The sequence below is a fragment of the Oncorhynchus kisutch genome, linkage group LG5 (assembly GCF_002021735.2).
Source record: "Oncorhynchus kisutch isolate 150728-3 linkage group LG5, Okis_V2, whole genome shotgun sequence".
Lineage (NCBI taxonomy): Eukaryota > Metazoa > Chordata > Actinopteri > Salmoniformes > Salmonidae > Oncorhynchus > Oncorhynchus kisutch.
Window position 1 is genome coordinate 28,798,318 of NC_034178.2, and position 17,555 is coordinate 28,815,872.

At 42.9% G+C, this 17,555-nt stretch overlaps 1 protein-coding gene across 1 annotated transcript in view; it reads left to right on the forward strand.

Moving 5' to 3' along the window:
* ppm1j (protein phosphatase, Mg2+/Mn2+ dependent, 1J) overlaps window positions 1-17,388 on the forward strand; it is a 52,763-nt gene extending 35,375 nt beyond the window's left edge. The window contains exons 3-10 of the mRNA XM_020482915.2: window positions 6,378-6,713; window positions 6,965-7,077; window positions 7,647-7,731; window positions 10,498-10,616; window positions 10,805-10,868; window positions 11,409-11,516; window positions 11,753-11,904; window positions 14,111-17,388. Coding sequence (XP_020338504.1) covers window positions 6,378-6,713; window positions 6,965-7,077; window positions 7,647-7,731; window positions 10,498-10,616; window positions 10,805-10,868; window positions 11,409-11,516; window positions 11,753-11,904; window positions 14,111-14,267 — 1,134 coding nt within the window. The 3' untranslated portion in view covers window positions 14,268-17,388. The remainder of the gene's footprint in view (window positions 1-6,377; window positions 6,714-6,964; window positions 7,078-7,646; window positions 7,732-10,497; window positions 10,617-10,804; window positions 10,869-11,408; window positions 11,517-11,752; window positions 11,905-14,110) is intronic.
* The last annotated feature ends 167 nt before the right edge of the window (window positions 17,389-17,555 follow it).

The window sequence follows — 17,555 nt, forward strand, 5'->3', positions numbered from 1 at the left end:
CTGGTCCAATGTTTGTTTTGTTATGGTCTACTGCCCTCATTGTTAAGATGGGACCTTTGGTGACACGCTGCACTGCAGCAAGGTTGTCACAGGTCTCGCTCTCTCTAATAAAACCATCTCTGTTTAAATGTCTCCAGACATCACTGGCTAGCTGGGGATTCATTTTTTTCTCCTGACAAAGAAAAGACAATTTGATTAAGACATTGACCATTGTGTGCCGCTATATTTAGAAACAGCTTTCCGTGGGTCTGTAGAGCAGCTACCGCCCCTAGCACACAAATCCAAAAACCTTCTCACTCAGAGATTGCCCCATAATCTCTCAATTGTATTTACACAGCAGTCTATAGTATACAGTATTGTACTGGGTCTGTGTTGTGTCCGGTCAATCCCTCCAGTCCTTCTGGTGGCCTCGCAACCCCCTCCCCTCCTGTATTCTCTGTTTACCCTCTGTCCCTCCTGTTAATTAAATTACATCATCTCTTCTGTGCCCCTCCTCCACTCTAGTCTAGTAAGAGGTCAACAGATGCCCCCATACTGCTATCCATTCTGTGGATTGGGCTCTTAAAGTAGACATGCTGTAACCGTCTGGGACACTATTACTATACTAAACACATTTACTTCTTGGCATAGATGTAAAGGAAGACCGCATAGGTGAGAAGTAAGATTCACCCGATAGGTGGACATCTTGTTAGTGGGATTTACTGCCACGATGAAATCCAAGTGGAATATTTTTAATCCAACACAGTAACTGCTGTCATTGAGCACATATTTACAGTGATAGTGTCATCGAGTAAGACATGTTATTGCTGATTTTAGAATGTAAATCTTTTTAGGGCAAACTCGAAAACAATTGTTGCAATGCATTCCAGCAAAGCCACTACGCAACATGACACTAAACAATAAATGAATTAATGAATTGCACTGTAACGGTGACAAATGGTGCCAACAAACTGTTAGGTCTGACTTGTTTAAACAAATGTGGTTTCTACTGATAACTGAGATGCACAAACTATGGCATAAGGGGACGATGACCGAATAAGAGGCGATCCGTGATTTCGATTAAGACATTAATGAGCGAGCTAGGACGGATCGTAGTCAATATAACTATTTGTTCAGCACTTTTGAAATGGGCCTTTCTTACAGTCAGAACCATAGGATAAATAAAGGGGGCATATAAGCAGACAATGAAAGCTCTTACAATATTCGATGATTACATTTCTCTAAAACAGGCTATAAGCAACATGTGCACCACCAAACCAGAACAGTAGGCTAAGTTAATAGGGGGAAAGGGACCAAATTATTAGGGCGAGACACATGGGCTACTAACAGCTTACTACACAACATAGTATAACTTTCTTAGCAACAGTATACATATCTCCTGGCACATTACATTATTTATGCAGCAAGACATTTTTGGACCTTGCTGTGCTCACCTAAACAGGAAGGTGGCGTAGCGGTACTTCTTGTGGGCAAATTTTACCATCAAACTTAAATCAAAGTTTGGCATCCTCAGGATTTATGGTGCTTTCAAGACAACTGGGAACTCTGGGGGGGGGGGGGGGGGGGGGAACAAAGTCGAATCATGACGTCAGTGATCTTCAGGTCAGAGCTCTAGAAAATGGCCTGAGTTCCTGACTTGGAATTCCGAGTTGGATGACCATGTTTTCCCAGTCAGAGCAATTTTTTTTGTGCATTCTCACAGAAGTCAGAGTTCTGAGTTTCCAGTTGTTAAGAAAGTGGCTGAAGTCATGCTGGATTGACAACATGGCCAATGTATTCAACATTTTCTGGCCCATGGTGTGTTGTGCATGTTTATCCTTTTAAGCTTAGACAAAAAGAGACCCTTAAACCCAGACTTGGACCTCACACCCACTCCGCTGAATAGCAGGCTATTGATTGCTTTGCAGCGCTTGCAGTTAGCCACTGAATCCTTCCAAACCACTCATTGTTGAATTTGCAATTTCCAACTTGTTGTGTAATGTTTATGTCCAATGGCCATTGAGCACTGATACGTTATCTCTATAATTGCTCTTCATGTGACAAGGTTTGAAAAGGATTTGCCAATAGATTGTCAACTTGATTCATGATGATGACTGCTTGTCGAGCTTGTTAGCTACGATTTTGAAAGTATGATGCGGACATGATCCGTCCAATCAAAGCTAAGGTAGATAACGTTATTTGACGTACTTTTCTGGCCAAACTGGGGAGAAGGGCCTTGGTCATTGAGGTGAACCCGTTGGTCAATCTGACATAGCTCCAGAGTTCCTCTGTAGAGATGGGAGAATCTTCCAGAAGGACAACCATCTCTGCAGCATTCCACCAATCAGTCCTTTATGGTAGAGTGGCCCGACGGAAGCCAATCCTCAGTAAAGCACATGACAGCCCGCTTGGAGTTCACCAAAAGGACTCTCTGGTCTGATGAAACCAATATTGGCCTGAATGCCAAGCATCACATCTGGAGGAAACCTAGCATCATCCCTACGGTGAAGCATGGTGATGGCAGCATCATGTTGTGAGAATGTTATTCATCGGCAGGGTCTGGGAGACTAGTCAGGATCGAGGGAAAGATGAACGGAGCAAAGTACAGAGATCCTTGATGAAAACATGCTCCAGAGCGCTCAGGACCTCAGACTGTTGGTGAATGTTCACCTTCCAACAGGACAACAACCTTAAGCACACAGCCAAGACAACGCAGAAGTGGCTTCTTGACAAGTCTCTTAATGTCCTTGAGTGGCCCAGCCAGAGCCCGTTCTAGAACCCGATCAAACATCTCTGGAGAGACCTGAAAATAGCTGTGCAGCAATGCTCCCCATCCAACCTGACAGAGCTTGAAAGGATCTGCAGAGAAGAATGGGAGAAACTCCCCAAATACAGGTGTGTCAGCTTGTAGCGTCATACCCAAGAAGACGCAAGGCTGTAATCGCTGCCAAAGGTGCTTCAACAAAGTACTCATTAAAGGGTCTGAATACTTATGTAATAGTGAGATCAGATTTTTCCTAAAAATCTGTTTTTGCTTTGTCATTATATGTAGATTGAGGGAAAAAAACTGTAATCAATTTTAGAATAAGGCTGTAACGTAACAAAATGGGAAATGTATATACAGTGGCAAAAGTTGACACACCTACTCATTCAAGGGTTTTTATTTTTACAGTTTTCTACATTGTAGAATAATAGTGAAGACATCAGAACTATGAAATAACACATGGAATCATGTAGTATCCAAAAAAGATTTCAAAAAACAAAATATTTTAGATTCTTCAAAGTAGCCACCTTTTGCCTTTAACAGCTTTGCACACTCTTGGCATTCTCTCAACCAGCTTCATGAGGAATGCTTTTCCAACAGTCTTGAAGGAGTTCCCACATATGCTGAGCACTTGTTGGCTGCTTTTCCTTCACTCTGCAGTCCATCTCATCCCAAACCATCTCAGCCTGGAGGTGTGTTGGGTCATTGTCCTGTTGAAAAACAAATGAGAGTCCCACTAAGCCCAAACCAGATGGGATTGTGTATTGCTGCAGAATGCTGTGGTAGCCATGCTGGTTAAGTGTGCCTTGAAAAGCACCCCCACACCATCACACCTCATCCTCCATGCTTCACGGTGGGAACCACACATGCAGAGATCATCCATTCACCTTCATCTCACAAAGACATGGCGGTTGGAACCAAAAATCTCAAATTTGGACTTAGATTTCCACCAGTCTAATGTCCACTGCTTGTGTTTCTTGGCCCAAGCAAGTCTCGTCTTCTTATTGGTGTCTTTTAGTAGTGGTTTCTTTGCAGAAATTTGACCATGAAGGCCTGATTCACGCAGTCTCCTCTGAACAGTTGATGTTGAGATGCTTAAGATTTTAAGGAAACAGGCACATTTATTTGGGCTGCAATCTGAGATGCAGTTAACTGGATCTTGAGAGTCAGTTTCATCATAGCGCTTGATGGTTTTTGAGACTGCAATTAAAGAAACTTTCAAAGTTCTTGGAATTTCCCGGATTGGCTGACCTTCATGTCTTTAAAGTAACGATGGACTGTTGTTTCTCTTTGCTTATTTGATCTGTTCTTGCCATAATATGGACTTGGTCTTTTACCAAATCTTCTGTATACCACCCCTACCTTGTCACAACACAACGGATTAGCTCAAACGCATTAAGGAAAGAAATGCCACAAATGAACTTTTAACAAGTCACACCTGTTATTTGAAACGCATTCCAGGTGACTACCTCATGAAGCTGGTTAAGAGAATGCCAAGAGTGTGCAAAGCTGTCAAAGAGTAGCTACTTTGAAGAATCACAAATATATTTTGATTTAACTTTTTTTTGGTTACTTCCATACAGTGCCTTGCGAAAGTATTCGGCCCCCTTGAACTTTGACCAAAACTTGACCTTTTGCCACATTTCAGGCTTCAAACAAAGATATAAAACTATTTTTTTGTGAAGAATCAACAACAAGTGGGACACAATCATGAAGTGGAACAACATTTATTGGATATTTCAAACTTTTTTAACAAATCAAAAACTGAAAAATTGGGCGTGCAAAATTATTCAGCCCCTTTACTTTCAGTGCAGCAAACTCTCTCCAGAAGTTCAGTGAGGATCTCTGAATGATCCAATGTTGACCTAAATGACTAATGATGATAAATACAATCCACCTGTGTGTAATCAAGTCTCCGTATAAATGCACCTGCACTGTGATAGTCTCAGAGGTCCGTTAAAAGAGCAGAGAGCATCATGAAGAACAAGGAACACACCAGGCAGGTCCGAGATACTGTTGTGAAGAAGTTTAAAGCCCGATTTGGATACAAAAAGATTTCCCAAGCTTTAAACATCCCAAGGAGCACTGTGCAAGCGATAATATTGAAGTGGAAGGAGTATCAGACCACTGCAAATCTACCAAGACCTGGCCGTCCCTCTAAACTTTCAGCTCATACAAGGAGAAGACTGATCAGAGATGCAGCCAAGAGGCCCATGATCACTCTGGATGAACTGCAGAGATCTACAGCTGAGGTGGGAGACTCTGTCCATAGGACAACAATCAGTCGTATATTGCACAAATCTGGCCTTTATGGAAGAGTGGCAAGAAGAAAGCCATTTCTTAAAGATATCCATAAAAAGTGTCGTTTAAAGTTTGCCACAAGCCACCTGGGAGACACACCAAACATGTGGAAGAAGGTGCTCTGGTCAGATGAAACCAAAATTGAACTTTTTGGCAACAATGCAAAACGTTATGTTTGGCGTAAAAGCAACACAGCTCATCACCCTGAACACACCATCCCCACTGTCAAAGATGGTGGTGCAGCATCATGGTTTGGGCCTGCTTTTCTTCAGCAGGGACAGGGAAGATGGTTAAAATTGATGGGAAGATGGATGGAGCCAAATACAGGACCATTCTGGAAGAAAACCTGATGGAGTCTGCAAAAGACCTGAGACTGGGACGGAGATTTGTCTTCCAACAAGACAATGATCCAAAACAAAGCAACATCTACAATGGAATGGTTCAAAAATAAACATATCCAGGTGTTAGAATGGCCAAGTCAAAGTCCAGACCTGAATCCAATCGAGAATCTGTGGAAAGAACTGAAAACTGCTGTTCACAAATGCTCTCCATCCAACCTCACTGAGCTCGAGCTGTTTTGCAAGGAGGAATGGGAAAAAAATGTCAGTCTCTCGATGTGAAAAACTGATAGAGACATACCCCAAGCAACTTACAGCTGTAATCGCAGCAAAAGGTGGCGCTACAAAGTATTAACTTAAGGGAGCTGAATAATTTTGCACGCCCAATTTCAGTTTGATTTGTTAAAAAAGTTTGAAATATCCAATAAATGTCGTTCCACTTCATGATTGTGTCCCACTTGTTGTTGATTCTTCACAAAAAAATACAGTTTTATATCTTCATGTTTGAAGCCTGAAATGTGGCAAAAGGTCGCAAAGTTCAAGGGGGCCGAATACTTTCGCAAGGCACTGTATGTATTATTTAATAGTTTTGATGTCTTCACTATTATTCTACAATGTAGAAAATAGTACAAATAAAGAGAAACCCTTGTATGAGTAGGTGTGTCATAACTTTTGACTGGTACTGTGTATATATATATATATATATATATATATATATAGTTTTGATAAACAGGTGAGGCTCAAAACAGAATGGATGAGAAGTATTCCCATCCATTTTCTGACAGAAATGTCCTTTAGGCATTCTCAAAGTTTAATTCTCATCAGGATAAACTCTTGCAAGAGAGACCTGTTAAAGAGACTGAATCCCTGGCCAGTGTTGTATTTCCTGCCATTCCTCTCATTTCTTACTGTTATCCTGTCTTTTGATATATCTAAAATGCATGTTTTGATATGATTTGAGCTTGATTTGACTGAATTTGCTCAACCTTTTCCAGGACGGCACAGGGATCCCATTGCAGTACTGGGGCGTGTTCGACGGTCATGCAGGCTCAGGGTGTGCCATCATGGCATCTAAACTCCTCCATCGCCTCATCAGAGACAGACTGGGGGACATTGCCCACCTGCTGGAGAACCCCTCCGTGACACCCCCTATCTGCCTGGCCAAGAACGGCAGCCCCTACCAGCTGGAGGTGAAGAAGGGAGCAAATTCCACCCAGGACCCAGAGGACCCTAATGCCATCACTGACCCCTCCATCCGCTTCCACATGGAGAAGACTGTCAGTCTGGAGAGTCTGATCATGGGCATCATAGAAAACGCCTTCAAACAGATGGTAAGACACAGGCGAACGCTCACGGCATATCACCTTAAATTTGTGAAGTAGTGTTCTACTTGTCTCAGCGAAGCCTGGGCGTCCAAGAGAAGATTTTGGTTTCCAGAATCAAATGCACAGATTTATTTTTAGGCAGTCTTATCTGTCAATAATTGTAAACATTTCATCTTAAGTAGAACCTCATCATAGGGCTGCTAACTTCCTTCTATTACCCAATGAGTGAATAACCTTTTGTTTCCGGTTGATTACAGGATGAACTGATAGAGAAGGAGAAGACGTCCTTTACCATCTCTGGTGGGTGTTGTGCCTTGGCTGCCATCCATTTAATGGGGAAGCTCTATGTTGCCAATGCTGGAGACAGCAGGTAGGTCAACTGCAGGTCAAACTCTAATAGCAGCAGATTGATTAATGCCCATAATGACTAATGAATTAAAGGCCTACTTGTTGTACATATTCAATGTTTTCAATGCAGAGTTCAATGACTGAAAGAGAGGTTAAAGGAAGTGACACAACATGATGCCCATAGCCGTTAATTCAAAGAAAGCTGTTCCCGTTGGTCATGCTCAAATTCTCAAACCGCAGTTCTTATGACCTCTGCTGGCCTCTCTTTGTACGACAACACCATTCATCATGTACTGTAAACTCCTGGTAGAATATGCCCATAAGCACAGATGTAGGATTGGTATAGTGTTTTCAAATGTTAACCTCAACCATTAGGGTCGAACAATTTGACTTTAGATCAGTGTCTTGGAGCAATAATCATCCTCTAACATGCTGTGCTGACGCTCTTAACCCAACATGAACTATCCCGAGTGTCCTCCTGATATGGGGGTCACATTATGGTGTCTGTCTTTGTCTTTATACAGTACGTTGTCCCTCCCATATAAACAAGAATCACTACTCATTCTACTTTGGTTCTTACTCTTTCTACAGAGCCATCATCATCCGTAACAATGAAGTCATCCCCATGTCCAACGAGTTCACACCCGAGTCTGAGAGGCAGCGCCTGCAGTATCTGGTGAGGACGGGGTTAATGCATTTATTTATGTTTTCCTTATTTAAAAAAAAAAGCTATTTCACTCAAATTAAAGTGTCAACCTTTTCCAGACTTTAGAGGTCTGGAAACATCTGACAAACTTTGGTTTGAAAGTGTAATGTCCCTTTAACCAGGTGAGTCCCATCACCACGAGATATGAATAGCTTTTTCAAGGGTGCCTTGGCCAAGAGGACGACGCACGGGGGAGGGAGGGTATTGCTATTTAACTATGATTCAGACTACATCTTTATTCATTGACTGTCTGTTGGTCTAAATTAAGCTGGAGTGGGTGGCTGTGTGGGAGAGCGGTGAAACCCTCAGGGAAGGGAATGAAAAGTACCAAGTTTGTGTTTCACAGTTATATAATGTTCTACTGTCACTTTTCCTACTGCTATGATACTTCCTTTAGGATATGCTTGTTGCTCCATTTACACAAAAAATATACTTTGTCATGTAGTGTATGTGGACACCTGCTCGTCGAACATCTCATTCCAAAAATCATCAGCATTAATATGGAGTTGGTTTCACCCTTTTGCTGCTATAACAGCCTCCACTTTTCTGGGAAGGCTTTCCACTAGATGTTGGAACTAGGGATGCGCGATATATCGGTAAGCATATCAGAATCGGCCGATATTAGATAAAAATGCCAACAATCGGCCCGATGTCTAGTTTAACGCCGATGAGTAAAACCAATGTCAAAGCTGACGTGAGTACCTATATAACGTAGGTCGAAGACGTAATGACGCCACAAGAAATATAGTGCTACAAGTGCAACACAGCATTCCTAACCTGGCCCACAATGTCTGCTGTATGGATCGAGCAGTCAACAAGTCGAGCAGTCATTTGAAAGAGTAAGAACATTTCAGCGAGACAACTCAAAGGCGAAATCCATTAAACGCCAAGATAATGGAATTCATTGCCCTTCATAATCAACAGTTCTCTGTCGTGGATGATGTTGGCTTTTGCCCGACTGGTCGAGCCCCGGTACACATTACCAAGTAGGCACTATTTTTCAGATGTTGCCCTACTGGAGTTACACAGTATTGTTGAAACTCACACGACTGACATTTGGGCCAGCGATGTCAGCCCCATGAGCATTAAGAGTGTGACAGCAGTGGGTCGGCGAGGATTTCGTACTGCGGAAAGCCGTATTGCATGCTCAAGAATGTGCTGCTTCTCATACCGCTGCTGCCAATTCAGTGGCATTGAGAACATGTTTGAAACATGAACACTCCCAGCTCCAATCGAACAACTGACTGGAGAAATAAGCTCAGCTGTGTCTGCAACAGACGTGATACATTGAAACGCCTGCTCAACAAAAATGCCAACACAGACCGTGGGGTTAACTTGGAAAAGTACTCTCCTATAGGCTGTGAACCACCATGCTCGATGCTAGGTACAAGGACCGCCACTTCGATGCAGACAAGAAACAGGGTTTACGTGAAATGTTACAGCCACAGCTGGACAAGATGGAAACGGACACAGTGACAGTGCTCACCGAGGAAAAGAGGCCACGGACAGAAAGAGCTGAAACGTCCTGCTTGACACGTATGATGAAATCCTGGTTGAGACTGAACAAATGAACAACGAAGCAGCACAGCAAGTAAGTGAAAGAAATAGGGTTTGATTATGGGCTCAAGTAGCACAGCGGTCTAAGGCACTGCATCTCAGTGCTAGAAGCATTACTACAGACACACTGGTTCAAATCCAGGCTGTACCACAACCGGCTGTAAATGCCAACAAAATGACTTTTTGGTCAGTGTGTGTTTTTACTATTTAACTGTAATAAAATGCTTAAAAGGCCGCAAAAATCTTAAATAACGGTTATCGGTATGTCGGTGCATCCCTAGTTGGAACATTGCAGCGGGGACTTGCATCCATTCAGCCACAAGAGCATTAGTGAGATCGGGCACGGATGTTGGGCGATTAGGCCTGGCTCGCAGTCGGCATTCCAATTCATCCCAAAGGTGTTCGATGTGGTTGAGGTCTCGGCTCTTTGCAGGCCAGTCAAGCTCTTCCACACTGATCTCGACAAACCATTTCTGTATGGACCTCGCTATGTGCATGGGGGAATTGTCATGTTGAAACAGGAAAGGGCCTTCCCCAAACTGTTGCCACAAAGTTGGAAGCACAGAATCATCTACAATGTCATTGTATGCTGTAGCGTTAAGATTTCCCTTCACTGGAACTAAGGGGACTAGCCCGAACCATGAAACCAGCCCCAGACCATTATTTCCCCTCCACCAAACTTTACAGTTGCACTGCGCATTCGGGGAGGGGCGGCGGGATAGCCTAGTGGTTAGAGCGTTGGACTAGTAACTGAAAGGTTGCAAGTTCATATCCCCGAGCTGACAAGGCACAGGTCTGTTGTTCTGCCCCTGAACAGGCAGTTAACCCACTGTTCCTAGGCAGTCATTGAAAATAAGAATTTTAAATTTAAACCAAGTACGTTAATACATCCGGAGGAAATCCAACCACTTATCACAATTAACCCACAGTGCATTAAATCTACCATTCTACTGCCAATGTTTGTCTATGGAGATTGCATGCATGCTCGATTTTATACATCTGTCAGCAACGGGTGAGGCTGAAATGAACAAATCCACTCATTTGAAGTGATATCCACATACGTTTGTGTACATATAGTGTACGATTCGTAAGAGCCATTTCATCACAAGTCAATTTGACACGACAGTTTGAACACGCATGTAGTTTTGGCAACGTTCGCTCTGCTCTGTGTCCCTGCAGGGCTTCCTGAGACCGGAGCTGCTGGGGAATGAGTTCACACACTTGGAGTTCCCTCGCAGGATCCAGCACAAGGAGCTGGACAAGAAGATGCTCTTCAGGGACCACACAATGAACGGCTGGTAAGTTACAGCTATTGTCGAACAACACAGGGTTGAATTTGTTACCCTTGTTGTTGCCCTATAAAATTTGTTGCCCTATAAAATCCTCTGACCGTGTACAGGATCAAGAGATAAAAGAAGTAGGCCATATACTTCTTGAAGAATATAATCACTAATCCCCAACCCGTGATCCTGTTGGTTTGTTGCAGGGCTTACAAGACCATCGTAGAAGACGACCTCAAGTTCCCGCTTATATATGGAGAGGGTAAAAAGGTGAAGGGCTTTGTCATGTTTATGGACTGGGTACTGGTGGACATCAGAACAGCACAGTATATATGCATGGCCATAGACAGGGCCACGGTAGTTTGTTAAGAACCACATTACCACCTGACCGGGTAAAACCCTGCCCAAGTCATGGGACATTTTGATATGCACAGTACAATAGACCTTGGTCTTCAAACAAAATGTAGATGTACTGTTGTCCACCTGCCCTAATCATATGTTACCCCTGACAGGAAGAAACCTTTGTGTATGCTTAGCTGTTAGTTCACCAGCAGGACAGATATAGCAAGATAATAACTTTTAGTTATTCATTCCGCTGTATGTGTGGGAGGACTTCTCATGCAAATTCATGGTTGTTGCTGAACTCTCCCAGTCTTTCGCTGTGTGGTAAAAGACACACTGAGAACATTATTTTCCCACGCAGAAAAGTGCTCCTGAGTCACTAATCCCCCCTTAAGTGGATTTTCCGAGAATCAAGGAACACCCACAGGCACTAACCCAGATCACTCACGGTGTTTGTGTTGTGCGTAGGCCCGTGTCATGGCCACCATTGGGGTAACACGTGGCCTAGGGGATCATGACCTGAAAGTGTACAACTCCAACATCTACATCAAACCCTTTCTCTCCTGCTGCCCAGAGGTGAGTAAGAGGTCATGCTGTCTGTGTCTAGAACCATGTATCATACACCATATGTAAGATTATGGCTCGTCTAGAAGCATCTCAGTGTGTTCCAAAGCTTGGAGGACATCTAATAACACATTTTACTTTATTTTGGCTCAGTGAACATATTGTCCAATATTTTATTGAATATCCCTCATTTGTTGTCCCTCCCTCCCATGTCGCTCCTCCCTCCCTCTTATCTGTCGCTCCTACAGGTGATTGTGTACGACATGTCTGAGTTCAAGCATGGCCCGAATGACGTGCTGGTGATGGGTACAGATGGGCTGTGGGACGTGACCACAGACAGGGAGGTAGCAGACGCAGTCTCAGGCTTCCTGTCCTGCTGCGAGCCCACTGATCCTGTGAGGTATGTACTGTAATCTCTAGTCTACACAGTCCAGTATATGTTCATGCTGCTTTGTCTATAATCTAAAAACAGTATACAACCATGTTGCTTTGGCAGCTTGCATGCATCAAATCTATTAATTACATTTATGATGAACAAGATTTTGCAAGCCGGCAAGGTACACTCCATTTGTAAGAATCAACCGCTTATCAAAAAATGTGTAAGATAAATATTCCTATCCTTGCAATGTACTTCCCTTTCGAGAGCCATTGAACTATGCACTGATTCAGGGGTGTCTGAAGAACCACAGGGATGAACAGACCAGAGCCAAAGAATGTCAGGGCAATGGGGCATTCAACTAATATAGGCGTATAAAGACCAGGTAAAACCTGAACATGAGGACTAAGTCATATCTGGACTAGGCCAACATGTCAATGGAGGGTCCACATTCAGAAACCAACCAAATGCAGAGACACAGTAACAGGCTACACATTGTAACAGTGATATGTTAATGCTTCCTTACGCATGACACAATAGCTTGTGCAATGCACTGGTAGCAGTTTTCCAACTAGCCATTCCTTGATCATTTCTTTGTTCTTGATTTGGAAGAAAATAATCATTCTTAAACGTTCGTGTCCAGTTGCAGGTGGTACTCCATAAAATATTGATTATTCATTAGGATATTAAATCCACTTCTTTCAGACAGCAGCATACCACCCTGCATACCACTGCTGGCTTGCTTCTGAAGCTAAGCAGGGTTGGTCCTGGTCAGTTCCTGGATGGGAGACCAGATGCTGCTAGAGGACCAGTAGGAGGCACTCTTTCCTCTGGTCTAAAAAAAATATCCCAATGCCACAGGGCAGTGATTGGGGACACTGGGTGCTGTCTTTCAGATGGGACGTTAAACAGGTGTCCTGACTCTGAGGTCATTAAAGATCCCATGGTACTTATTGTAAGAGTGGTGTCCTGGCTAAATGTCCAATCTGGCCCTCAAACCAATCACCTAATATTCCCCAGTTTACAATTGGCTCATAAATCCCCTGTAACTATTCCCCAGGTTCTTGCTGCAAATGAGAACATGTTCTCAGTCAACTTACCTGGTAAAATAACGGATACATTTTTTTTTTAATTGCAGGAACTAGGAGTTTCTATGCAACAAGGCCACGTGTAGAAGTACATGACAGCGCGTCACACAGTGCGACCAAAACAAACATCTCTCGCTCTATACAAATCGAGATTTTTTATATTCTCTTGCTTTTGGAGTTCCACCTACAACTGGGAACAGAAGTTTATAAGAGAAGTGTCTTCCGAATCGAGAACGAAGAAAGTATCGGCAAATAATGGTTAGTCGAAAGATTACGGCCGGTGCTTTGCACTAGCTACAGTCTAACCCGTGTATGGAAGCGTTACCATATCACCGGTAGATAATATGGTGAGCAGAACTATAATGCTTCAGTAAACAGCTTGACATAAACATGGAAACGCCATTCGTTTGGTTAATGAGCACGCATATGTTAGCATTAGTGTGTGAGCGCTACAAGCAATACCAAACAATCTAATAATAAAGCATTGTGGTAGCGCGAGAAAATACCAGGACGCGCAGGTAAGAGACATGCACGAAGTTCAACAGTAGCGTAAATATGTTAAGATAGTCAACATTGTACAAACAATAGAGTTGAATGAACGCACGATTCGGCCACTCATAGTCTCCTCCCGCTAATGACCGTTCCCCCCATCTTTTTTGTTGTTGTAGTAAACTCACCTGATCCCAAGGCGAGCATGCTTGGGATGTGATTGACCAACCTACCGGAAGCAGAGAATGGCTCGTTTGCCTTGTCGGTATATAGGACCTGGGCCTTGTCATGGAAGGATGTGATTCTTATTAGGGGGATACATTGTGAGAGGGCTTATACTATTAGAGTTGCTACCAATAAAAACAGGGTAGATATTGAATATTCAGGTAGCCATGAAAAAAAAGGGGAAAAACACTGAATATTGGTTAGAAAAGGAGGAGTAATCAAAGGATATATCCACTAGAGGTCAGTATCTAGCCTGTACAAATTAGTATGGTCATTTTAAAATGGCAATACCATTTTGAGGAGCACCTTCATAGACACATATTTGGGATGAATTACATTTCAAATTCGATTCATGAACATAAAAAAATACTCATTTGAAATAAATAGCACTTTTCAATGTTTTGACCGCAACCCTGTTTTACATCCAGATACACACTGGCCGCTCAGGACCTGTTGATGCGGTCGCGAGGGGTCCTGAAGGAGAGGGGCTGGCGGTTACCCAATGAGAGGCTGGGTTCAGGAGACGACATCACTTGTTATGTGATCCCCTTGGCGGGACCGGTAGGGCCCGAGACAGAGACATGACAGGCCTTGTCCCACCACCCTACCAGGAGAGGACGAACTCCCTAGGACCGACCAGGGTCAATCCTTCCCCCTTACCCCCTCTACCCTGGGGGAAGGGTGAAGAAAACACCTCCCTTTTTATAGGGAAGCCTCAGGTTGGAGAGCTGGCTGCTGACACCTGTCAACCGGCCCATCTTCCTGGCTTCTGGAACAACCCACTGGGCTCTAATTATTGTTTTTGTTTGGTACTCGTGTAACAGGTGTTCAATGACATTACCTGACCGACCGAAAACATGTCAATTTCTGAAATCTGCTCTTTTTGATCGCTACTTAACGAGAACCCTCCCCCTATAGTTTCATGTTTTAATCTCTCTAATTAATTGGCTGATATTTGCAGCAGGATTGGTTTGGCCATATTCTGATAGAAGTGCTTGGTTAGTCTTTTCTAAATACCTCCTTATTACCTTATGACCCCCACATGTGATTTATAGAATGCTAAATTCCTAAAATAATCTAATTTATTGCTTGTGTAGAGTACAGTATGACAGGTGGAGGTAGATGGCCCGGCACATTGTCTAAAATCAAATAGTATGACTGATAGCAATTGAGGGACTAGCATCACATAGGAGTGACGCCACTGCTCAGAAGGCAGTGGAGCTCTGTGACAAAATAACTACAGTAGTGGCCAAAAGTTTTGAGAATAACACAAATATTAATTTTCACAAAGTCTGCTGCCTCAGTTTGTATGATGGCAATTTGCATATACTCCAGAATGTTATGAAGAGTGATCAGATGAATTGCAAAGTCCCTCTTTGCCATGCAAATGAACTGAATCTCCAGAAAATATTTCCACTGTATTTCAGCCCTGCCACAAAAGGACCAGCTGACATCATGTCAGTGATTCTCTCGTTAACACAGGTGTGAGTGTTGACCAGGACAAGGCTGGAGATCACTCTGTCATGCTGATTGAGTTCGAATAACAGACTGGAAGCTTCAAAAGGAGGGTGGTGCTTGGAATCATTGTTCTTCCTCTGTCAACCATGGTTATCTGCAAGGAAACACGTGCCATCATCATTGCTTTGCACAAAAAGGGCTTCACAGGCAAGGATATTGCTGCCAGTAAGATTGCACCTAAATCAACCATTTATCGGATCATCAAGAACTTCAAGGAGAGAGGTTCAATTGTTGTGAAGAAGGATTCAGGGCGCCCAAGAAAGTCCAGCAAGCGCCAGGACCGTCTCCTAAAGTTGATTCAGCTGCGGGATCGGGGCACCACCAGTACAGAGCTTGATCAGGAATGGCAGCAGGCAGGTGTGAGTGCATCTACACGCACAGTGAGGCAAAGACTTTTGGAGGATGGCCTGGTGTCAAGAAGGGCAGAAAATAAGCCACTTCTCTCCAGGAAAAACATCAGGGACAGACTGATATTCTGCAAAAGGTACAGGGATTGGACTGCTGAGGACTGAGGTAAAGTCATTTTCTCTGATGAGTCCCCTTTCCGATTGTTCAGGGAATCAGGAAAAAAGCTTGTCCGGAGAAGGCAAGGTGAGCGCTACCATCAGTCCTGTGTCATGCCAACAGTAAAGCATCCTGAGACCATTCATGTTTGGGGTTGCTTCTCAGCCAAGGGAGTGGGCTCACTCACAATCACTAAATACACAGCCATGAATAAAGAATGGTACCAACACATCCTCCGAGAGCAACTTCTCCCAACCATCCAGGAACAGTTTGGTGATGAACAATGCCTTTTCCAGCATGACGGAGCACCTTGCCATAAGGCAAAAGTGAATTGCAAAGTGGCTCGGGGAACAAAACATTCATATTTTGGGTCCTTGGCCAGGAAACTCCCCAGACCTTAATCCCATTGAGAACTTGTGGTCAATCCTCAAGAGGCGGGTGGACAAACAAAACCCCACAAATTCTGACTAACTCCAAGCATTGATTATGCAAGAATGCACTGCCATCAGTCAGGATGTGGCCCAGAAGTTAATTGACAGCATGCCAGGGCGGATTGCAGAGGTCTTGAAAAATAAGGGTCAACACTGCAAATGTTGACTCTTTGCATCAACCTCATGTAATTGTCAACAAAAAGCCTTTGACACTTATGAAATGCTTGTAATTGTACTTCCGTATTCCATTGTAACATCTGACAAAAATATCTAAAGACACTGAAGCAGCAAACTTTGTGGAAATTAATATTTGTGTCATTCTCAAAACTTTTGGCCACGACTGTATATGAGCCCTATGTCTAAGGTTGGGAGATGCTTCTGAAACACGGATGGGAATGTTGTATGAGGAAGATACAAAGAATGAAGTGGAAACTGTCTGTTACCAGTCCTGTGCCAGTATTGCAGAAATTCCAATGTCAAAGCAGCAGTGAATGATGATAGAGGATGTGAAACCTGAAGCACTTTAAGACAGTCAGTCTGATTTAGTGGTTATGTATTCAATGGCACTTGCAATGATTTTTCTTGAATTATGTATGTTTAGAGATATATTTTTGTTTAACTTATTGTTAGTTTTGTCACCATGACAACAACAAAAGACAAGGCAGGGCTGAGATGTGCATGACCTTTGTTGTAATATCATCATATAATATATTCGATCCAAACTCAAATATCAAAGGCTCTTTTGGCATGTAGGTGCAATGTCATTTTGAATTGGAATGAAGCTATGGTTTCCTTCCTCTCACAGTGTTCTTATAGAATGTATTGTTTTTGTTGTTGAGTATTGTCTCCCAGATTTAAAAGATCCACAATAGTGTGCTGTACTGTTTTCTACTTTTTATTCTGGATTGACAACTTGTAGTAGATAATCTGTTTGTCAGGATGTGATCAATTTCACTTGACTGCCTTACTACACTTGAGGAGCATTGTGGGCCAGGGACTGTATGTTTATATGTTAACTCATTAGTATCAACGTTTTCATTTCATTTAGGAGAAGTTGCCAAGACAAATGTATGCCCTCAAATGTCTTACTTCTCTCTTTGATTGTTCTGTTGTTGTTGTTTTTTTACATGTTATGTGTAGCCATTATAGGTTATCCCTAGCTTTTAAGAACGTTGGCTAATAGCTGTATCATAAATATTGCTTTATTTATAATAAAGAGGTAGGGGATCAAGTGTATCCTTACCAAAATTAGACGTACATCTCTATACTAACTTCCCCATATCCTTTGAACCTATATAATAATTCTTCTAAAATTCATCTTTGAACAAACTTAGCATTTGTTCTGAACCAGATGTTGAAATAATAACTTGGTAAATGATGGCATTATACCTAATGCAGTTAGGTAATGACCATGCAGTCC